The 25,084-nt window shown below is 39.9% G+C and overlaps 1 protein-coding gene across 10 annotated transcripts in view; it reads left to right on the top strand.

Annotated features, from left to right (window-relative positions):
* LOC127371735 (dedicator of cytokinesis protein 3-like) overlaps positions 1-25,084 on the top strand; it is a 195,470-nt gene that overhangs the window by 141,673 nt on the left and 28,713 nt on the right. For all 10 annotated transcript variants that reach the window (XM_051414720.1, XM_051414717.1, XM_051414727.1 and 7 more), the window contains 14 exons: positions 80-234; positions 9,850-9,931; positions 10,695-10,755; positions 11,118-11,265; positions 13,262-13,350; positions 15,347-15,472; positions 19,477-19,601; positions 20,571-20,733; positions 21,215-21,321; positions 21,571-21,742; positions 22,107-22,204; positions 22,754-22,837; positions 23,597-23,697; positions 23,942-24,023. In XM_051414720.1, the coding sequence (XP_051270680.1) occupies positions 80-234; positions 9,850-9,931; positions 10,695-10,755; positions 11,118-11,265; positions 13,262-13,350; positions 15,347-15,472; positions 19,477-19,601; positions 20,571-20,733; positions 21,215-21,321; positions 21,571-21,742; positions 22,107-22,204; positions 22,754-22,837; positions 23,597-23,697; positions 23,942-24,023 (1,593 nt within the window). The remainder of the gene's footprint in view (positions 1-79; positions 235-9,849; positions 9,932-10,694; positions 10,756-11,117; positions 11,266-13,261; positions 13,351-15,346; positions 15,473-19,476; positions 19,602-20,570; positions 20,734-21,214; positions 21,322-21,570; positions 21,743-22,106; positions 22,205-22,753; positions 22,838-23,596; positions 23,698-23,941; positions 24,024-25,084) is intronic.

The following is a 25,084-nucleotide window of genomic DNA, read 5'->3' as shown; positions in this document are numbered from 1 at the left end:
ACAAGACTGATAAGTTTAAAGGCTCTACACATTAAATGATACGTTTTCCCATAATGCTTGTTTTGTCGTGGATTTCCAGGGTGACGGCACCCGGCAGCGACACGGGGAGCCGTGTAGAGTTCCAGTTCCACACCACCTACTGGTCAACCTGAAGAGCTTCACCTATAACAGCATAGGAGAAGACACGGACATATTCTTCTCTCTGTATGACCTGAGAGAGGGCAAAACCATCAGGTAGAAACATACACTCCTTAAACACATCATGTGGGCAATAGACTCTTCAGTTTCTTGTTTTCTGGATTTCTGTTAGCATGTTCTTCCAGCTGGTTTTAATGAGTTTGCTGATATGACTGTAAAGTAGGGGCGCAGCAGTACACAAAAGAAATGATTTGAATCTCTAGTGGTGGATTTCGCTTAGTGATTTATGTCTTGGGGGGTTATGTGCTGATTTACTATAATTTGCTGCAAAAGAGTGGTCACAGTTAAATTAATCACAGCAGTACATTTTATATGATATAATAATAATATTGTTAGCAGTCTGTGTGTTTCTGTTTTAATATCTCAGCTTTATTGGCATAGTCACAGTTCAACCTGCAATAACTGATGTTTTGGCCATTGAGGGGAAGCGGAAACAAGTTGTGAACATTGACATATCATCACCGTTTAAATTGATACGGTGAAACTATTCAGCAAAGAGTTGCTAATTTATAAATCCAGCAGTTATGGAACAAAATGATCATTCATTTTTCAAGTCCAATATTCACTCTCCTTTAGCTCTGTTTGGGTCTTCCCAACTCCTGAGGGAAATATCTGGCTCCACTATGTTCACCAGCTAGTCTCTAACTGTGTCTGCTGTGTGCTGTTGAGCAGGTAGTGTACTGTGGGACAGACAATAAACAATGAGATGAAACTTGCTATAAAAGCTCTGTTAAGCTGAGGGGAGCTGCAGATTCAGCTGATGATTCTCTATAGGTTCATTACTGGCAACCCCTTTCATATTGTCATGTTTTCACTGTCTCATTAATTGTTATTATAAAAATATAAGATATAGCCACTTTAAACATACTGCAAGGAGTTTTTAACTGATTATGAAAGAGCATTCATTTAATACTGATACCTCTATATCAGTGGTTCTCAACAGGTTTCACCTTGGGATCCACATTTTCAAGTCGCATCCCACTTTTATAGAATTCAAACCGAGCAAATGTATTTTTCAAATAGGCTATTAAACACATACACTGTCATCATGGCCCTTTCTAACACAAAATACTCTTATATTTCCATCCATGGATTCAGGCAGGGTCCGTGTTTTGCATACTTCTACACACATCGACACATAAACACACACTGCCCAATGCCATCTTCTTACAACATAAAATATACTCATATTTTCATCCCTGCAATCAGAGCACATCACTCTGATAATAAACTGAGTATGAAGATCACAACTGCTTGCTGCTGGTTCTTATGAATAGGATTTAAATTAACATATAACTGCATAACGACACACAAAATAAATACGTTCTACAAAACTGGCTTTTTGCACTTAACAGAGATTTGTTGAGACTTTTTTCTCGAGTCAGTCATAATATAGCAAATCATTAAAAACAGGTATTTTCTTTTTTTTGACCACACACTCTGAGACTCATTTAGAACGAGTTGCAAATGACCCGTTGAGAAAGCGTGCTCTATATGACCTTCAAACACAAACAAGACCACCAGCAAGGAGATTGGCTATATAGTTATTCTTAATGCCTGCCAGCGGGTCAGATTCAGTCAGATTGAGACGAGATGAGAGATGAAACACTACTGTTGTCATAGGGCTGCCAGAGCACAAACACAAAATGTAGTAAAGTACAGTGCTGCCAAAGCATATACAAGGTGTATAGTTTCTGTCTCTGCTCTTTATGTAACCTTTCACACACTCTCTCTCTCTCATATCTGACATATTGCCTTCATATTATGGAACAAATAGTGGCAAGTGGCCACACACAGCTGCTGTGAATAATACATGACCAAGCAGCATAATTATTGCACATCAATTATGCATTAGTGGAGTGATCACAATGCTAACGGATAAGGAATTGCTAATGCTGTGATGGCAGCGGGGTGTGTGTGTGTGTGTGTGTGTGTGTGTGTGTGTGTGTGTGTGTGCGTGTGTGTGTGTGCGTGTGTGTCTGTTAGAGTTATGAATACATAGCAGAGTGCAGTTCAGTGTAGGGTCAATGAGGATATTATACACAAATGTTGATGATTAGCAGAAAGTAGAACTAATGTCTTTTGTGTACATGTGCTTTCTCTCCATGTAAGTGTGTGTGTGTGTGTGTGAGAGAGAGAGAATGTGTCTGTACAGAAAACAGTGACGGTTCAACAAACACAACATCTTTTTATTAATTTAGTTTCTCACTCTGTCTCTTCATTGCAAACCAGCTGGAGGCTCTGTCCTCTCACACGCATGCACACACACACACACACACACACACACACACACACACACACACACACAACACACACACACGCATACACACACAGACACACACACACACACACACATAAACACATGCACACATACAGAGAGACCACAAATACATCTGACCTTGGCAGCCTGTTTTCAATGTCTGGTCTGACTCAGCATTAGAGTCTAATGACAAGACCTGCTCCTCTGAGACGCTCAGATGGGAGCGGACAGAGGATGAAAAGAGAGAGGAGGGAGTGGGAGAGGAGGAGGGAAGAGGAGAAAGAGAGAATGGAGGATGAAAAGGGAGGAGAAGTAGAGGAGAGGAGAGGCCGGAGGAACTCATGGCTTTCAGTAACTTTCCAAAAAATCCTCCGGCTATTGAGATTTAACTCACCCAGTGAGACTGTTCGCCCTCCGCTGAGAATTATTTGTGCAACTTAAACTTTTTTTAAACCAGTGTGTGTGTGTGTGTGCGTGTGTGCGTGTTTCAGTGTGTGTTTGTGGTTTTCAGTGTGTGTCTTTGCGTCTCTTGTTATTGCCCGTCCAAAAAGCACCATGATCCCTCTGCAGTGAGACGCTGAGATGGAGGCTGTAATGTGGTTGATCTCAGCAGGTGATTTCTCTCTGACTTTTTCTCTGGTGTCCTTCCCCAAAGCCATCAGTGTGTCTCTGTGGGGACGTCTGAGAGGAAACTGAAACCTTCCACAGATTTCTCATCTCGTCTTTCCTCTCAGGCAGACCGAAGACTCTGTTCCAGGGAGCAGGAAACAATTGTCTGTCGGCCTCAAGAAAACCTTTTGTTTTTGTTCGTGCAGAAAGAGAAATATTTTAAGGAAATTCTGAATTCATGTCGTTTGTAGAAGCTTATAAGACTCCTCTGAAACTCTCTATTTAAAGGTTGTCTAATTTTACACTGTCTGACTGTTTGACTCAGGCTTTGCTTGTTGCTTGTTTAAATTCTAAATGGATTATACATCAGGATGCTGCAATGCCCTCGTAAACCTTGATCAGTGTATTTTAGCAGCAACGTTACAGACTAACCGGTCTTACATTGATGAGATAATAAGTTAGAAAATATAAATGTAAGTTTGATAAATCACATTTTATATTCAGCTTCTTATTTTCAGTTCAATCATTAACTGCTCTTCCCGCAGAAGAAGAGAACAACAAACACAATCACGATGCTGTTTGTTGACTGCGAGCAGGAAGCCAGCTTCGATATTGAATGACAGACGAAAATCAAGAAAATGGATTTGTGGTTGAAATGGAGAAGCAATACAGCTGAAAACACTGAGAAAGAAGCGAAAAAGAAAGAGAAAACAGAGCCAACAAAATAGCATCAGTGTCAGGAAGAATATGTTTTAATAGGATTTACCTCAGTGGGCTTCAACCCTCCTGAGGCATTGTGCTTTTACAGTTACAAGGTTGTTGTTTAATAAATCAGACACTGATGGCGCAGCGCTGTGTTGGAGGCTACCTCTCATATGGGCATTTATTTTCTGTCAAAAATGTTTTGCGCTGGTCAGAGAGTACTTGGCTGAAAAATATTTCAAACAGAAAACATAATTGAATTGAACTGATTTAGACAACTAATTATTTGTCCGAGTTAAAATGAGACCAGAGTTTAAAAGTGAAAGTTCTGTTTTATTGTGAGAACTTCTCTCGCCTCTTATCTATATAGACAGAGGTGGGAAGTAATGAAGTACAAATACTTACTGCCCTGCTTTTTACTTTTACCCCCTACATTTTTACACAATATCTCTAAGTTGTACTCCTTACATTTTCTCATTACAGACTTGTTTAAGTTAGTTTTGCACAGAAACAGCCAGTAATAATATATGCTTTTTAGTATATTTCAGAGCATATACATTTACTTGAGTAAAGAAGGACTTTTACCAGAGTATCTGTACTTCTACTTGAGTAAGGAATGTGTGTACTTTTGCCACATCTGAATACTGGGTGAGTTAAAACGAAAAATTGGCATTATTTGAAAATATAAACTACAGGTTTAAGCAACATGAAACATATGGTCTGTATTCTGCCACCATCATCAGCCGGGTTTCTACTCCATCAGTAGTCAGCTTTGAACTTCTTCTACAAGTAGAAAAGACTTTTCCACTCCAGTCATGACAGCAGAACACTATTAACTCTGTATTCTGTCACTGGATTTTAAATCTCATCCCTCCAAGGTGTGACTCACAGGAGTCTGTTCTCTTCTTTTCAACATAATTTTCTTCTCATCATGGAAACATCTTTAAGCTTTTCTTTATTTTTCTTTCCCAATAATTTCTTTCTTACATGATTTTACTTTGATTTTCATTCTGTGTCACTTTGGTTAATCGATTCAACTGAACGCCTAAGATAATGCTATAAATCTGTGCGCGGTGTAGTGAAAGCGAGTGTTTGTGCAGCATCATCAGCTGTAATGTAATGCAGTCAAATCAGCCGTCAAGTGTTGAATCAAGGTTAAATTGAAAATGGCTTCACTCTACTGAATTTAAACTAATAGAAGATAATCCACTTATGTCATGTAGAAACAAGCTTTTTACTGGAAGGTGGTAAATTCCATGCATCTGTATAGCCCAGTATCACATACTAGGTTTAAAAAAACAAAAAGACAAATACTATTAATATTAGTAATGGTCGGCAATAACATTTCAGCCACCAAAGAAGTAAAAGTTCTGCACAAAATTTAACTATTTGGAAAGCCCAATATCCCATGTAATGTCTCAATAGAGAGCTGCAGGGATAACCCAACCTGGAAGTTAGCATTGCAAGATACATTTTCATAAATTGAGTATAAACACAACGAGGCTGTAAAGGCGGACTAGTCAGTAGATAAGTTTGGCATGTTTAATGTCTCCGACAACCTCTTTAGTCTCATTTAGCCAGTTGTTAGCAACCGCCTTCTTTGAGACACGTAAAAGCTATAGTACCTCATTATAATGCAGTTTGGTCACACATTTTACCTGTATCAAAGGAGATTTGGATATTGCATTAGGCCATATTGCGATTTTGTCCTACCAAAAACCCATTTGAAAAACCCCACTGACTTCACGGTGCTAAAATGCTAACTCATTTAGGTTGGGACTAATTCCTGCAGAACTCTATGGGATTTTAAGGCTCCCTGACTGAGCACAAGTTCCCTTAAAATACAGAGAAAAAGCCCTAGAAAGCCTCAGTACATAAGGGGATTGCCCCTGATCCGACTGCTGGAGGTGCAGTAAGAGCCGTAGGTGTGAAAATGACAATTGAAAGCTGTAGAAGAGCTGTAGTTAAAGAATATGACAATTGGCCAATGTCTCTGGTGCAGTAGGTGGATCGGTGGTGATGGGGGAAGGACAGTGGATGCAGTCTGGAGGATGGGTGTGATAGATAACGTCAGGGTTAGCTGTGAGGTTGCTGGTTTAAATCCTCAGATCAGCAGAGAGAGAGAGTAAAATCCATGATCCTTCCTTCCCCACGGGTCTGAGCAGCGGGTCTGCTCTGCGGCTGACAGTGGCAGGATGTGGTCGCTCTGGGCGGCTCCCAAGTGTGAATTTTATCTACGTGAACAAATTCCTCTGGATAAATAAGGTTGGAAAGCGCCCAGTCATCCTGACTGAGTGTGAGTGCGGAGGCTCTGCTGCAGATATGGTACATTCAGAGGATGGATGGCAACGATGTGGAAATGACTTGTTCATATGCATTTCACAGTATGTGTGTGTGTGTGTGTGTGTGTGTGTGTGTGTGTGTGTACACCATATGTGAATATGACCGAGTGCATCCACGCGTACATCCATCTGCAGTCTACATGTACGTGTGTGTGTTTGAACACGTTTGCATCAGGCACAACATTTTCTGATTGCATCCACGTTGTTTATGTTGCCTCCTTCATATTGACGTAGACATAAAATAGAGTTAATAATTCAGCTGTGCGTGTGTGTTTGTGTGTGTGTGTGTGTGTGTGTGTGTGTGCGCGTAGCTGAACAGTGAGCGTGTGTACTTTGTGCATGAGTGTGTGTTGTATATTCGTGCCTGCTGCCACCTAAGAGAAGGTTACAAATTACTTTGGATAGCGTGTGTGTTTTGGCCACAGAGTATCTCTCTCTCTCTCTCTCTCTCTCTCTCTCTCTCTCTCTCTATCTATCTATCAATCTCTCTTTCTCTCTCACTCTCTCTCAGTGAGGAAAAACAACAACAACAAAACAGGAACTACATTTGAATATGAAAATCACAAACTCACTCTTTCTTTGCACCCCCTCTGTCTCCCACCTCCTCCCTCTCTCACACATTCCTACTGTTCGGGACGAAATACATATTTATTCTCTTTTGTTGTGTTTGTTTGTTTGTTTGGGCCGCGGTATCTCTTGGGGATTAGAATAAATTGTTTAGTTTAAAGAGTCGGACACGGTGTGTGTGTTGTGGGGATTTGTCGGTCCTCACTGCTGCTGTTTGCTGTTTGAATTGTGCAAATATTAGCAATAACCTGAGAGTTGTTTTTTTTATTGTGTGGGAGTATATGCTGGATAATAAAGACTATATGAAGAGCTGTTTTTTATGAGATGCACTATTTTCCAGGAAACACAATAGGAATGCATACCTGCAAAGTGGCCGATGACACAAAATCATGACAAATTCTAGTAGTTTGGAATAAGGATGCCCAGACACCACTGCATGTACTTACATTTAGGTACTTTCCGGTATCAGCATAATACTATTACATTTCTAACAGTGACTTGGATGTTCCTTACTTTCTGACTGTAATAGACTAAATTCTATTGCTATTGATAATTGGTAAAGTTGCTTAAAATATCTGCGGTATCGGAGTAGTTTTATGATTACTATTACAAGTACATGAGCACAGTATTGGACCTGATAACTGATACTTGTATCGGGTGTCGTTACATCCCTAATTTGGAAATGTTTAACCGTGAGGTATTGTTATTATAGACAGGATCCTGTATGTTAAGGATGAAGTTCAGGTAGTGAAATAAGTGTAATAATTTTGATTAGACTGTACTGATGTATTAGTATGCCTAGAAATCTGCTGAGTCCAGCTAATCAATTATAATCATCAATAATTCCCCTTAAACGCATTAAAACTAAGGTAACAAGCCTGCTTTGAAAATGTAAGAGTAGAAAATATAGATATTTGAGTCAAAGCGCAGGGTGCACATACCTCAACTACTTAAGTACAGTAACAAAGTAATTGTACTTAAATACTTCCCACCTCTGTACAATCAAACACCATCTTGAGTGTGTTGTGGTCTGGTCCCAGTGCATTCTGGTTGTCATAGGATTTCTACCTCTTGAGTAAAAGGGAATACCCCAGCTCTTTTTTTTATCTGGTCATGTAGCACCAATTTCAAAAATACACAGGCCAGTTTTATATATATAAAAAAAGAAGAACATCCAAATACTCTCCAGAGTATACCTCAACACTCACTCACACTCCAACAGTACAGTTTTTAGAGAGAGAAATAGATAGTTAAGGATATAGAGGGAGAGATATAGAGCATATTAGGTGAGTAAGTACTCTCAGAAGAAGGTCTTCAAGCTATTTTTGAAGACAAGAGAGTGGTTCTGCTGTCTGAATGGAGTTGGTAACTTAATCCACAACCAAGAGAATCTGAGTTTGAACTGAGATTTCCTGCCTCGCACTAGTGGCGATTGGACTATTGGTAGTTCATTGGCAGGTCGTAAACGTGAAGACTCACTAAACCTAAATGGAGAGTTTTCAGAAAGATTTCAGGTATGACAAACAAATATTTCGGTTTATTAGAATGAGGCTTTTGAAGAAAAAAATACCTCTTGTTTGCCCAGTAGTATGATTGCTTCAGTTATGATGTATTTATTTCGACAATACCAGTTGGTGAGTGCTGGAGGTTTGTTTGTTCGAATCCTCGAGTAAAATCATCATTTTTGTCAGTGGAGTCTGTGGGTGAACAAGAGTGAAAGAACAGCTACCTCGACCCTTTCCATAATGTTGTCAGACACTGAGAATAACCATCTGAGCCTGTCAGTGGCAAACTAAGTGGACGCACTTTGAGGGATGCACAAGGATTATGTTGCTGTTGGTTTGCAAATATTTCACTTCTAACTCAGAGAATTAATAGATTGTTTCCTCCAAACCAGCAGTGGTTAGTGTTGGAAAGAGTAACAAAGACTCAGTTATTCATTTATTTTCTTTTTGTCCAGTGTGTTTCAAAATCAAATGTCAATAGACTCTGGTGAGCTGTAGCGCCTGTTTGTTTTGGTTTGAGATGCTGGTGTTCTAGTGCGACATCTAGTGGCAGTTAATGCCACATATGTAATCTTTAAGTTTATTTTGGTCTAAAATGTCATAAAATCATTCTTACAAAACTCTGTTCATCTATTTTGTTACCAAATGCATCTTCTTCAAAACCAGGTGTTGTTGTGTGTGCATCAAAGAGACTGAAAATCAGCAAATATCAGTGGATTATTGGATTAGTGTGTGCCACTCACAGTGTTCAGTCACTTATGATGGGAGGAATCTTATAATGCGTCTGAGGCTTAGCTGTATTAATATCAAGCACACCATTATTGAATGAAAGCATGTCAGCTTAGTCATATTCCTCTGGATAAATAGGGGTTAAAGAACAGAGTCGCTGACACCAGCAGACAATATTTTGCTGTTCCCTGAAGCGAAAAAGGCTGAGACACGCTGCTTTAGAGTTTGCTCACTGACGGTACTCAAGGGGGAGAAGAGAGGAGACATGAGGAGAAATCTAAAAGAATTTTTATCTCTTTCAGAAAACCCCTAAAGAGATTCAGTGGGGGCACCAGGGGTGAAAGTGGTTGGAGCCAAGTTTCTAAACCTTGGAGTCAGGCTGGGCAGGATATGGGGCTGCAGCTAATTATTATTATCTCATAATGATTTTCTTGATTAATCAATTCGTTTTTCGGTCCATAAATGTAGGAAAATGGTGTGAAATGTGGATCACTGTCTCCCAAATCTCAAGCTGACATCCTGTCTGTTGATATTCAGTTTACTGTCGTAGAGGACTAAAGAAACCAAAAAATATTTTCATTTGAGAAGCTGAAATCAGAAGGTTATTTTTCTTAAAAAAGAAAGACCAATCAATTATAAAGATAGTTGGCAATCAATTTGATTGTTGATAACTAATGGATTAATCAACTAATCATTGCATTTCTAATGCAGATGAGATCACAATGATTTCTAAGATTACTATAATGATATTTGGTTGATAAGCTGAATTATAATTATTATAAATTGGAAATATCTATAGTTTCTCACAGAAAACTAACTAGAAGATTTGGGACATAGAAACTGAATCTTGGACTTGGACCTGTGAGTCCTGCGTTCACAGATATCCAAGCTTTGTTCTACAGTTAAAGGCAGCCGTTGTTCTATTTGTGTATTTCAGTGAGAAGTTCATGGTGAGACTGAACAAGAACGGAGGACCAAAGAATCCAGAGAAGGTGGACAGGCTGTGTGCCCTCTTTACGGTAACACACACACACACACACACACACACACATACATACATACAAACATACAAATATAAAACATGCTTAAAGTTAGTTTAAGGAGAGTACATTTGTAGAACTGGGATGAATGAATAGAATAAATGTAAGGATGCATTGCCCCCTATTGCTCTGATGTAGAATCAGCGTGGAGAGGAAACAGCTTCAGTCACAATCAGGAGGGTTCAGCCTCGACAAACATATTTTCATTGCTGTTAATGTGAGGCTCTTTAGATAAAAGCTCCTCAGGTTTCCTCAAGCATTAGTATGAGTGCTTCAGAAAATAGAAACCCCATTTAAGACAATAATGTTTGATTAATACAGCACATTTAATTCAAGACACACACCCGGTTTGAGGTTGATTCACTCGTTAAGCAGACAGATAACAATACAGGAAACAATGTTAAAAGGCAACAACAAACAAGGCACTATAAATCTGTTTGGAAACCCATGTGGTTTAGGGGTTAAGATGTCAACCATGAACCGTGTGTTCTAAAAAAACATGAAATGCCCCAAGAAATAATATAAATTTGAAAAAAGTAGGCAAAAGATGAAGATGGGAATTCCAGAGGACTCTCCAGTCGTGCGTTTATACACTGTAGGTTTGAACATTAATCTTGATGTTTGCTGCTTCTCCTTCTCTTCTCTCTGCAGTGTGATTAATGTCATAGAGCAGGAATCAGCGCCGTGTTTGAACTTACATTTTCAGTTCTTGTGATTTCTGTCTGTCTCTTGGGCTCTGCAGGACCTGAGCAACAAAGACATGAAGCGAGATCTCTACATCATCTCCCAGGTCATCAGAACAGGTAAGACTGGAGTGATTAAGATATACAGTGTGACATACAGGAGGCAACATCTACACAATGTCATACAATCCTGAAATAAAAGAGTTTTGGTTGAGACTGTAGTCCACGGGTCATTTTTGAGTACTTCTTCTACACTAGACTGTGATTAATAATTAATAAAGTAAGGAAACCTCACAGTAACCATCATTCATTCATTCATGTAAAAAATATATATACACAGTTTATGATTCCAGCTTTTTAAATCTGTTCTCCTTATTTGTAATTGTTTACTTCCAACTCATTTGTGTGCTGCTGAATGAATTTGGTCCTAGTCTATGTCCAATATTTCTCACTATATAACACACACACTCTTCCTGTTCCAGGTCGCATGCTGTTGAATGACAGTAAGAAAGGCCCTCCGCACGTTCAGTACCGCCGACCGTACGGCTGTGCAGTCCTCGCCATGAGCGATGTGCTGCAGACCATCTCAGAACTCAAAGAGGAGAAAGATTTTGTCCTGAAAGTCTACACGTAAGTGGTTGCACACACAAACACAAACAGTAAAATAAATATGCTGAAAATAAAGTAATTTACACCCCTGGTTCCCAACCTGAGGGTCCCAACCATCACTAGGGGTCTTATTAAGCCTATTAGATGTGTATGAATGTTAAATGTTTGATTTTTAAAATACATAATACAGATAGATCTTTTAATTTATTGAAAGTTCCCAAAAGAAAAATAATATCTGATCAATATTCACAAGAAATAACCCGCTTAAAATTCATCCAAAATGCTAATTTTATAACATAAGATATTACACTGTTTTTTTTCTTTACTTGATTGTCTTTTTTTACCTTATATTGTAGTATATCTACTGCTAGTTCTCCATATAGTAACTAAAATGCTGAAAGTTTACTTATAACCTGGCTACCTTCTGACTTCTGAAACTCTTTTTTGCCTCGTTTATACTCCGTCTGAAGATCTGCTGATTAAAACCGATTTTATACAAAGCTGAACGATGAACTGAGTCACCGCATGAAAATGAATATAATACTTTAGCACTACCAGCAGCTGAACCAGACATTAAACGTAGCTCTGGGATCAAGAACTCGCAGCGAAATGGGTTCATAAAATCATAGCTCCATTCATTTATAGATCACAGGGTGAAAGCACAAATGTGAGGGTCAGACTTCTAGTTGGGAGCTTCACAACTGTACCTTTTAACCTGACCTCATAAACAGACACACACACACACACACACACACACACACACACACACACACACACACACACACACACACACACAGGGCTCCATGAGAACATTTTCTTATTAGAAGAAGATCTTATAACTGAACCTTTTGGGGCAGAGCAGAAAAGTAGTTTGGAGTGAGACTTGTTCAAAATGAACGTGAGAGAAAGGTCAGAGAGAGAATGGGCTGAAGGTTAAAGATAAGAGACAATAAAGAGGGTGGCATACACAATCTTTTCATCATATCTTTACTTTCATTCTTCTGACCTTTTCCTCTCTCTCTTCCCTTTGTCTCTGTACTCTTTACCTCATGTAACACTTCACCCTCTTATTTTCTCTCTTTCATTATGTAAAGGAGAGGAAGGAGAGAGAGAGAGAGAGAGAGAGAGAGAGAGAGAGAGAGAGAGAGAGAGAGAGAGAGAGAGAGAGTCCCCATAAGCTACAGACAGCCACTTCTCGATTTTGTCACAGAGTCGTCTCTGCAGTCTTATAATGCCATCAGCACATTCTTGTCACACACACACACACACACACACACACACACACACACACACACACAGTTGATGGCAGACATTAGGGAATCCCCCTCGGCTGAAACTTCTGAAGACTTGCCTGCAGGAGCCCCACAGTTCTCACAGTCACCACATGATGTAACTGTGACTGTGTGTGTGTGTGTGTGTGTGTGTGTGTGTGTGTGTGTGTGTGTGTGTGTTTTGGTGCCTCGCAGCAACCTTAGCTGAACTCCTGAGGATGCTTCATGCTTCATGGGTGGTTACACATCCTCTCAGTGTACCTCGGGCAGCCTGCTTCTCAAGCTTCTTGTGATGTCGATGTGACTGAAAACGATAAAATGTTACTGACACCATACGACGATTCAGCCAGAAACAAAACAATAATAACTGCAATCAGCCGGTAGCTCTGCTCCTACTGGTGCCATCTTCTGTGCTGCTTCAAAGTCCAGCTAGCCCTTCTGTTTGACTCCAGTAGGGCTCATATTCTGTTTTAGCTCCAATTATATAATATTAACTGTATACACTTTGTTGCAATCTTCTCTACATGAAGCATAAATCAGCCTTTTAATACTTTTTTGTTATGTTATTTGTGTAAATAATAACAACTAGTGGGTCTACTATTTCTTATGCAGAACATTTGAGTTATGTTCTTAACTAACCCTCTCCAAGATTTTCTTATTTCTATTGTCAATGTGTGCTATTGTCAGGGTTAGTCACAAAATATTTTTCCGCTTCATAAGACCTGAGGTTTGTTGTTGTTCTCCAGGTGTAACAATGAGAACGAATGGTACCAGATCCACGAGAACATCATCCGGAAGTCCAGCACCAAATACACAGCTCCCAGCACCAACTACGGTAGGAAGGACAGAGCGTGTGTGTGTGTGTGTGTGTGTGTGTGTGTGTGTGTGTGTGTGTGTGTGTGTGTGTGTGTCTGTGTGTCTGTGTGTCTGTGTGTGTGTGTGTGTCTGTGTGTCTGTGTGTCTGTGTGTGTGTGTGTGTGTGTGTGTGTGTGTCTGTGTGTGTGTGTGTGTGTGTGTGTCTGTGTGTGTGTCTGTTTGTCTGTGTGTGTGTGTGTGTGTGTGTGTGTCTGTGTGTCTGTGTGTCTGTGTGTGTGTGTGTGTGTCTGTGTGTCTGTGTGTGTGTGTGTGTGTGTGTGTCTGTGTGTCTGTGTGTGTGTGTGTGTGCTGTGTGTGTCTGTGTGTGTGTGTGTCTGTGTGTGTGTGTGTGTGTGTGTTTGTCTGTGTGTGTGTGTGTGTGTGTGTGTGTGTGTGTGTGTGTGTGTGTGTGTGTGTGTGTGTGTGTGTGTGTGTGTGTGTGTGTGTGTGTGTGTGTGTGTGTGTGTGTGTGTGTGTGTGTGTGTGTGTGTCTGTGTGTCTGTGTGTGAGTTTATCTCGAGCATGACTGACAAGTTAGTGGAAATTTAGTGTCAGTGTACGAGTGTGCAGATCAATGATCTCTGTGCTAGAAAACAAACAAACAGCAAACCCAAACTTGATCAAATGTGTGTGTTTTAGAATGATAAGTACATAGAAACAGACATAGCACAGAAATAACCCACTCTGTAATAATATTTTAAAGGTTATATGTACAAAATTCACTTGCCACTAGATGGTATTAGAGCACCAGCATCTCAAAGTTAGCTAATGCTCAGTAACAAATGGGCTGTGACAATGTCCGTCCACTAACAGTTGTAGTTGTTTGTTCCACTAACAGTAGTAGTTTCTGCCACTGACAGACTCAGGTTGTCATTGTCAGTGTCTGACAGCATTATGGAAAGGATCCCTACAGAGATAGACCTTTAGTTTAACCACAAACAGCCGTAATATCACTCGCCACCCCTCTCCACAGTAATTTTACCTATATCATTGTAACATCATTACTTACTTACAACAACAATCACCAACTCACCAACCAAATCAATTAATCCGAATGCTATCAGCTGTTTTCTCTGTGGTAACATTAACAACAGTCTGCATGTCTTTGCTCTCTGCCTTTTCCATATTTGGCTTCTGTAAGTCACCTTGTTACCTCTGTTATAGCACAGATGTTTGTCCAGCTGCATTAGTGACTCATGTTACTGCATAAGTAAGGACAGAGCATCACTCACACAGACACACAAAACACTCAACAGTTTTCTAGACACCAATAAACTTAGTTAGACACATGAACTCAGAAGAACTCATAAAGTCAGTTACAAAACAAACACACAAACCTCCCAGGAGCGACTTGTCCAGTTTGGAGAGCGGCGCGCACTGTGACTGACACATGCATGTCATCACTTGACATCAGCTGGAAAATCATCTTAATTAGTGTCACTGCAGGGAATCTCAGCCTCCTGTGAACTCCGGCGTCCCCAAAAGTTTATCTTTTAGAAATGTAGCTGTAGTCCTTATTGAAGGAGGTTGGAGACGCACTCACACACTTACATTTTGGTTATTTTCATTCATTTAACGTCCCTCTTGAGAAACCGTAGTCATCATACACTTAGATATTTTGCCATAGAAAATGAAGATGTGCTTTTCTTTGCAGCCGCATAGCTCCAGTACTCACTGTGCCTTCAGTTTAAGAGCTCACATCACTTCAGAGGTTTCTGATACAACATAGAAACATAAACACAGTACTGGCAGAAAAAAACAGTGTTATCTGAGAAACCTGAACCAGTAACCAGGCTATTAAATGTGGGTATGAGGTTTAGCTTGTTTCAGTTTATTCCCCCATCACCTCTACCTGCATACTGCTCTCCTCTCCACCGGTTACATCCTTACTTCTCTCTACAATCTCTCTTTCTCTTCTTTTGCTTGTCAACCTACTCATTGCTCTCTCTTCCTTCCTTCTCTACTTCTCCCTGCAGGTCTGATCATCTCTCTGCAGCTGCTGAGGGGAGACATGGAGCAGGTCCGCAGAGAGAACCCGCTCATTTTCAGCAGGGGGGTGGCCATCACTCGCAAACTGGGCTTCCCTGATGTCATCATGCCAGGTGAGTCAGCCACATGTACAAATGTGTGTGTACACATGTCACGGCACAAAGAGGTGTCCAGTTCAGTTCATTCATTTATGGTATGGGGAAGAATTGGAAGTGTGTTTGCTTCCAATGACTCTCTATGAACTGTAATATTCACTGACTGCACCTTAAAGTAAAGGTGTCCAGTCAGCAAATGGGTTTTATATATATCGTTTATATTATTAGATAGCATTAAATATATTGTACAGTCTACATTGTACACTTGAAGAAGTTTCAGTTCAGAACTAGAAAGGCCTTTTGGATCAGTGAATATGACAGAGTATACTGGATTATTCATTCATCTCTTCAAGTACCTGGATTAATGAGATGGACCTTCACACACACATATTAGTTACTGTAGCTGTGCCTTTAAATGATAATTCATTAATCAAATTCCCATCAACTATTTTCTCCCTGGTTATAAAAATACCACAAATCACCTTTAAACTGGTTGTTTCTTCAGGTATATCTGCATCTGAAGTATTTACTATTACATTGCCTTTATTTGTTTATTGGAAATGTTATTAAATGTTACTGTTATTAATACAATTGACAGACCAGTGTGTAGCATTTAGTGGCATCTAGTGGTGAAGTTGCAGATTGCACCCAACTGAATACCGCTCGCCTTCCAACCATTAGGGAGAAACTATTGTGTCTGTGAATCTTGCAGAAAATGCTTAAGGCCCTATCTAGAGCCAGTATTTGGTTTGTCCGTTCTGGGCTAGAAACATGGAGGACAACCTGTGGCATCTATAGATAAAAATAACTAATTCTAAGGTAACTAAAACACAACTATTCCTATATTCATTAATGAAAACATACGTATGAATTCCTGCCAGTAGATCCTCCTGAATGCTACACACACTGGACCTATAAACAACGTAAAAACAAGTCTCACCATGCTTGGGTCTTAATGTAATTGCCAAAGTCAGACGTTTCTGGATTGCATTTAACAAATAGGTACATATGATTTTATATTATTCTGTCTTCAATTAATTGATAAGAAAAGAATTAAAAAATATAAAAAATCTCTCAGATGGGAACAGACTCGTTGGTTTGTTCCTGAATTACACATCACTAGTACAACACTACACATCTAAGAAAGTACCAGCAGATTTGCAAACCACCAACAACAATAAAGTAAAGCCTCTAGGCCTTTAAATAGATCACCAACAGACCCTTAACTTTTGACAGCTTTTCTGTTCCCACTGTAAGAACTAATAGAGATGTAATTTTTAATTCCATTAACCAGAGAGGGAAAATGGTTTCCTGTTACAGAGTATTTACATTTTTTACTTTATGTTTATGTTTGAGAGAAAATTTGTATTCCTATTTAGAAAGGAGATTAACGTCCATGTTTCCAATTGGCTGCAACCTGATTAAGACCCTGGAACATTTCATCTACCAGAGAGGTGTGTGTGTGTGTGTGTGTGTGTGTGTGTGTGTGTGTGTGTGTGTGTGTGTGTGTGTGTGTGTGTGGGTGTGTGTGTGGGGGTGTGTGGATGCTGCAGCGTCGGGGGAATGAGGCCGTATATCATACTGAGGTCCTGGCTGAATTTACATGTAAAGCATCAGTTTAGTGTCTGTGTCCACTGTTAACAGAACTGCTCTCTCCAGTTGTTGTTCAGTAACACACGAGCTGTTACAGAGAACCAGCAGTTATGTCTTACACAGATTTAGGAGGTCTAAATGACGCTGAGAAGAGGTGTCAGAGCACTTTAGTTTGTCAGTTCTTTAAATACAAGACTGCATGGCACCCGGCTCCACAGTGGAAGTGTTAGCACCAAAAAGAGGAACTACTTGAGTGTGGAAAGTGGTTTGTTTGCAAAAGATCAGATGTACAACAGACCACGGTAATGTGTAAGAAGTGCAAGAAGACTGTAACAACAGAAGGGAAAATACAACAAACTTATTTCACCACCACAAGAAGAAGCACTGAGGAGAGCTGAACAGAACTATTTCTCAGTGTTTTGTTATATCGTCGAGAGTATCATCACAGAAATACCCTGAAATACTGGGGTATTATTTTAGGGCCATATCACCCACCCCTAGTCAGAGTGCTCCTCTTGCTAAAAGTAATTTGACTTTTTATGAGGTAATATTGCTTCTAACTACGCTGACCAACAAAAAGCTTCAGTTTTTCTTCTTTCTCTTCTCTCTGTATTTTCTGTTTCACCCTTTTTAATGACCTCTGTACATGTTCAGAGGACATAGCCAGCAGCTACATATTGAATGTAGTATAAACAGAGACTGATGAGAATCCTGTCACACAGACAATGCTGTGTCAGTGTACAAACAAGCATTCAAAAAGTGCCACATGCTCGAGTACCAAAGGGAGTCTTACATATTTGGTCCACATGTGTTAAAAGGTTCGATCCCCCAAAACACACAAAACTATTTCTCACCTTCCCTTGTGGTGTCAGGCCGTGTATAGAGTTGTTTTTATCTGGCTCTGAAACGTCTAATGCAAGCCCAATATAATGGAGATAAATGGGACTTATTTGATCATACATAATGTCCTGGTTACTCTGGATAATCCATCTCACTGTCAACAGCTGTCCAATTATAACTTGACCATACCATGTGACTAATAATGCTCTGGTAACTGATAATGGTAGAAAACACAAGAGAGAAATCCTTTTTTAATGACCAAAGAGATTAACGTTTACCCTCAAACCGCCCTCCAAAATGGACCGACGAGGAAACACCTACACACACATACACCATATGTCTTTCAGATCTCTCTCACATACATTAACCATGCATGTCACACACACACACACAGACACGTATAGCCTCCCCTCGGGCAGTGATGGAGTGAGTATTTAACTCCCATCTTGATACATTAAGGGTGGCATCTCCTCTATAAGGACAAGCTGACATGATAAATGACTCCACACACGTTAACACAGGTCATCAGTCTTGTGTGTGTCAGAGGTATTCAGCTTTAAATGTGTGTGAGAAATATGTGTTTGTGGACATAATGTATGTGTGTTTGTACAGAGAATATCCAGTGATATAAGTTACACAATGCAAGCTGTGTGGGAGGCTGCATATTTGTGCATCTGGATGTTTTTTAATCTTTCAGCAATCTGTGTATGTGTTTGTCTTTCTTATATTCAGATTTTAGCATCATAACATTTCTCTTTTCAGTTAAGTTAATGATAATGTAAAAATAAATGTAAACGATTTCAATTCAAGTTAAATACAAGTTAAATAGTTCAAAGTCTTACTGAGCAAAGAATAATATTTATGAACACTAATGTGTAAGTAGTTGTAGACTGTGTTCATGCAGAGTAAGGCATTAATAAGTGCTTTATAATGACTAATAAAGAGTCAATATGCTACCAATATGCATGCTAATAAGCAACTAGTAAATGGTGAATATGTGTAACCTTAATAGGAAGTGTTACCCTCTTCTAAAAACGTTTAATTGTTTTTACACCGGTATTGTGGTCAGCAATAATAAATCATCAAAATTAAATACATAATACATAAATAGATAATAATGGGAGAGGCTTTAGTCTTTAAGTGAAAATCTATTCTTTTCAAGTTTGATGTGGTTCAGGATCTCCTTGAGCCTCTCGCACTGTTGTGGGAGAGAGGACGAGCGTGATTCCACCTCAATAAAATGAGGCGTCTAGCTAATAGAGTTGTAAATGCCAGAACACGCCCCTTTCATCAAAGGGAAATTGGATGTCGCAAGTGGTGGGACTCCAAATAAAGCCGTGAGAGGTTCAGGGTTGAGAGTTTGACAAGACCAAACATATGCGTATGGTTAGCAGGCGAATGTTTGCACCCACTGCAAATATCACTGGTATGTGGGTACATTTTTGTCAACTGGTTATTTGTATATGAAAAGAACTGCCAAAAGCCATGAATATTACACATAGAAGAAGAGTGGACTAGATTGAGTCATAACATTTCTCAGGTGTAATGTGGAACTAACTGTAAGATTTATGTGTCCATCCCGGTCCCAGGTGACATCCGTAACGACCTGTACCTGACCCTGGAGCGAGGGGACTTTGAGAGAGGAGGGAAGAGCGTTCAGAAGAACATTGAAGTCACTGTCTACGTGCTATATGCTGATGGAGAGATCCTAAAGGTACGGATGCAGTGCTGCCATATATAGAACCTCATTATAAACCCTCAGTACACTTCAAGCTTCACTGATTCATCTGGTCCAGTTCCTGTTCACATTTACAGAGGAGACATGAAGTTAAACATCAGTACCCATATGGGCAAATCTAATTCCAGTGACTGGTTAGGTCAGTTCTTGAAATAACTCACAAAGCATATGTCAGGAAACTCGAGGAATCATCAGTGGTGTCCGCTGCCATTTTAGCTTTCTGTCAGTGTTAAATCCATTACCTCGTTCCCATTTTGTAACAGTTACCAGCCAAACTATCTTCTCAGGGAGTGAAAATCATCTGTATAAGAGTTGTAATCTAATAACAACCTCTAATGAACCATTTACATACATATACAGAACATTAGTACATCGAGCATTCAGCTGATTTAATCATGCTCTGCAGTCAGTTGAAGGGAGTTTCCCGTCCTTACTGTTATGTCATAAGCAGCGCAGCCACATGGAGGACAGCCGTTCATTGCTACTGCCAACTTATTCCACAGTATCCACAAGCTGACAGGCAGTTACTAATTGACGTATCTTAAAATAAAGATTTGCCTGAAACATCATTTAATGACTTCCTTGACATAAACGATAATGATTACAGATGCATTTACTTGCTAAGTAGCATAAAACACCAGACAAGTCTTCTGCACCAAATCAAACTATTTGTATAAATTTATAACCAACCTCTTCTGTATTTTCCCATATAGACAATTTTCTCTTATTCAACTTGAAGAATCCCAGCTGCCTCTCTTTTTGGTGTTAATAAATTGTCCTTTAATTAAACAGTGCAAAATGTTATAGTGGCAGACATAAGATGAACATGTATTCCTATCAGAGACAGTTAATGTATGTGTGAAACAAACACTGTGTGATGAAGTTTTCCTCAGGGCTGGATGTTCACATCCCTCTCTCTGTGTGTCTCTCTGCCTCCCTCTGCAGGACTGCATCAGTCTGGGTTCAGGTGAGCCCAGCGTGCCGGAGCACCGCTCCTTCGTGCTCTACCATAACAACAGCCCTCGATGGAGTGAAGTGATCAAACTGCCGATTCCCATCGACCGCTTCAGAGGGTCCCACCTACGCTTCGAGTTCAGACACTGCTCCAGTGAGTAACTCTCTGTTATTAGTAGTGTTTGTGGGTATGCTGGAGTTTAATGAAAACTTTTGTTACTCAGAGTTGGCCAATACATGAATTATGTCAGTGGTGTCAGTGCTATGTCATTAGATTAACAGTGTGAGATTGATGCACTTCTTTGCTTGACTTGAAATTACTACTCATTATTCAGCTACTCATTGAAGCAGGACTTACGAATTACATCTGTGCAGAGACATAAACAATATGTTCCTGAAGTAGTTTTATTTATGTTAACTGCAGTACAAGGTCAACCAAATAGCTGATATGTTTGTTATCATTCATCTGATTTCCTGTTGTTTCCATCTGCTTACATGTCCAAAATTCACACCTTATTTACCAAGTCATGCAAAGGAAACAAAAAGTCAGGGTAACCTCACTCTAAACTTCTTCTGTGTATCTTTCACTCTGATTGTGTGTCTTTGTCTCTCTCACTCTTGTTTGCACTCTACAGCAAAGGACAAAGGAGAGAAGAAGCTTTTTGGTTTCGCTTTCACTCCTCTGATGAGGGAGGATGGAACCACTCTCTCAGACGAGAGCCATGAACTCTATGTTTACAAGGTGAGGCATGATTGTTGCTTTCCTGCAGGAAGTACAGGAAGAGCAGGAACTATAGGAAGGGAGTGAACTGACTCAAAGACACACATCTTTATGTCTGTTTACTCACTTCCTGTTGTCTTGCTACTGATCGCAGACAAAGTGACTCACCCCCTTTCGTCCTAGCAGAAGATAGATGGATTTTTACGGTTGTCAGCAATGTTTAAAAGCCACATTTCTTCCTGATATTTATTTTCCTCCTCTTGACCTCAGTGTGATGAGAACACAACCTTCAGTAACCATGCCCTCTACCTGGGCCTGCCCTGCTGTAAGGAAGACTTCAACAGCTGTCCCAGCATCCCATCCAGCCTCATCTTCCAGCGCAGCACCAAGGAGACGTTCTGGATCTCCACACAGCTCTCCTCCACGAAGCTCACTCAGAACGGTACTCCACTGATTATTTTTCTCTCTCCAGAGACTGCCAGTGTGAAAAGACTTAAAGCCTGATGTTTATTCAGGGGTGGATGCATGCAGAGCACTCATGGATAATGTAAATGCTCAAATATGCATCTTGGATAACAGTGGAGTTATTGTCATGGTTGCTATGGCGAAGCTACAATACTTTACATTTCAAACACCAGCAATAAGGACAAGAAAAGCCTACATATGTCCCATTGTTCAGCTAAGAAGCGAGTAAAGATCTAGCTCTGTTAAAGCCAATGATTCTGTCTCCACTTATATATTCACCATGTCATGCCACATTTTAGCTTGTGTCTTTGCTGGTAGTTGACATTGTTGCTGTCTTCCAGTGGACCTCCTGGCCCTGCTTAAGTGGAAAGCCCATCCGGACCGGGTCATGGACATTCTCGGTCGGCTACGGCACGTCAGTGGAGAGGAGATAGTAAAGGTGAGGTTTAGTCAGAAGAATAAGTATTCTGTAACAAATAACTAATACATGTGAGATATTTCATTTGAAATATGACAGAAGAAAGCGAGTTTTCTGGGGTTTTTTTTGTCGTTTCTGAATCATTTGCATTTTTGTACAAATAAGCAGCCACTTTTATTAATGTGCATTACATGATGTGCACAGCATTTAGCTGAACTCTTATTTAGACAAATCAGCTAGAAAAGGCAGCAGGCGTCCAGTGTCTCAGACAAAGGAGAGGACGTTGAGTTTGTATCATGTTGGTAGCCACCCCTAAAACTGAATATGCCGTGAGTTCAAGTAAAACTAAACTAGACCTACGTCTGTCAACACCACAGTGTAAACCGGAAGCCGCTTACAGGATTGTTTGTCATTCCTTTCTTCTAAGCTTATCTTTATCAGTCATACCTGAATCAACAGTACATAAATGTAATCTCTGAGTGTGTGTGTGTGTGTGTGTGTGTGTGTGTGTGTGTGTGTGTGTGTGTGTGTGTGTGTGTCTGTTTGTCTGTGTGTCTGTGGGTTTGACAGTTTCTCCAAGACATTCTGGACACATTATTCTCCATCTTGGATGACAACACTGACAAATATGGACCGCTGGTGTTCCAGTCATTGGTAAGTATGTGCAAAAAAAACATAAAGAAAGAAGGGAAGCTGAATACTGGTATTCATAGTTCTGTACTTTCTGGGGGCCTGAATAATAATAAAAAAAGTACTACAGAAAACAAAAAGTTGAGTTGCTGTTAAAGTCTCTCCAGTAACAGACATGACAAACTGCAGCATATTGGAAACTTTGCCTCAAGGAAACATCACACTTCAAAATCATGATCTGGCTCATTATGGGTAAATCTGACTGATGGATTGGTGGTTAACCCACTGTACGTAAGTAGGTACAGACATACAATCTGATCAAGGCTATCAAAATTTCATGTTTATGTACAATGTGTGCCATTCATGTATTATTATTTTACAGTTTTTAACAAGAAGCCAATAAGAGTTCACAGTTCATTCAGGTAACAAAGGCTGCACCGAGGCACCAACACTGGAGAGAGAAACTTCCCTACAGACAATAGACTACAGATTAGATACAGGGGGTTTGTTATTTTTACACTTTATTGTGTAAAGAAAAAAAATAGTATCAGCTCGCGACTCAGTATGAATTGACTCGGATCAGACTGGGGGCTAAAAAAACTTGATCTCTGGCTTTTTGCAAACAAAAAGTGTCAATATGGCCAGAGACTTTCAGTTGTGAAAATGTAACTTTGGACAAATGTGTTAAAGCAAGTGAGAGACACTGTAACAGCTCTCTCTCTCTTTCTCTCTCTCTCTGATTGTCTCTTTCTGTCTCTCTCTCTCTCTCTCTGTGTTTCTCAGGTGTTTATTATAAACCTACTCAGGGACAGTAAATATTACCACTTCAGGCCGGTGATGGACACATACATCCAGAAGCACTTTGCAGGAGCGTTGGCTTATAAGTGAGTTTTTAACTCTGACTGACTGATTCCCTGAGTGTAACCTTACAGGCTGGTTTACTCGTCAATGCACAGACAGACTAGACTCTTATATGCTCTCTTTAAAAGGTATGCAAGTGTGTGTGTGTGTGTGTGTGTGTGTGTGGTCCAGATATTGTGCTCTATGTCTTGTGTAAAAGGAAAACCCTGCTGTGTGGCTCAGATGCTCAAATGTCATAATCGAGCACTGTTTACTGTTGCGTTTCAGAGAGCTGATCCGCTGTCTGAAGTGGTACATGGACCGCTCTGCAGAGGTGGTCAGACAGGACCACATACAGGAAGCAATGAGGGTAAGAACCACTGACTGACACTGTGTGTCCAAACAAACCTCCTCAAAGCAGCTTGTGACTCGTCTAAAGAGTGTTTGAATATTTTAAACAACAGCATCAACAGGAGCTGTTCCCACTCAAGGCTGCTGGTTAAAACATGCTGTGTGTACATAACTAACTATACCACTTTTGTTTAATACTTACATCTATATTGCACTTTACTTTATACAACCTCAGGCTGCCAAGAAACTACATATGAGATCAGTTAGTCAAGTCAGTGGCATTGTTACTGTTTGTATTTTGCTTTTTATGCAGTTCACTTTATGCAAATATGGAGCTTCCAGCATTACTTTATATTATTGGTTCCCAACCAGAAGGTCCTGACCCAAACCAGGTGTCATCAAAGCTTAATGGAAGGTTGCGAGGCTTTCTTGATTTTAAGTGTTAGAGAACTATTTTTAAAATAAAGAAAAGAGCAAATAGAACAATGAGAAGAAAAAAAGAATAATCAATATGATTGTTAAAAAATGTATTAAAATGACAGATAACTGTACGAAAAGTGGCTGAAAATATCAGGAAAACTCATCTCTGATCGATGTTCATGCGAATCCCCTCATTTTACACAAACTGCCTGCCGTTATTGTTATATAGAATTTGAAATACCTATAAAATATGTCACTGGAAAAGGGCTCCATTAAGGAAAAAGGTTGGGAACCATTGGTTTATATGGTTCATTTAGTAAAGAAGCATGAATTTGCAATAGCTGCGACCACCTACAGACAAACCACATATTCATCCATTCAAACATGCACACTTGACCTCCACTCCTAGGGCACAAACTGTGGCTGCCAAAGGGTGGGAAAATATTTATGGTCCTAGCAACTCCTCGACAGAGCAAGCAAGAGAGTAGAGACATGAAAAGAAGCAAACGGCAAACACCTGACCTCCACTTGCTGAATAAAACACTGGTTAGCTCTGCTAGAAAGTTGTTTTTAATTCCCTTTGGCTTTCACAAACAAGAAGATGCAGAGATTTTAGTTGTTATTCTGATCGTAATCTCTTAAATTATTTATCTGAACTGT

The sequence above is a fragment of the Dicentrarchus labrax genome, unplaced genomic scaffold (genome assembly GCF_905237075.1).
Source record: "Dicentrarchus labrax unplaced genomic scaffold, dlabrax2021, whole genome shotgun sequence".
NCBI classification, from domain to species: Eukaryota; Metazoa; Chordata; class Actinopteri; family Moronidae; genus Dicentrarchus; species Dicentrarchus labrax.
The sequence above is the reverse complement of the archived record's forward strand: the minus strand, read 5'-3'. Positions and strand labels throughout refer to the sequence as shown.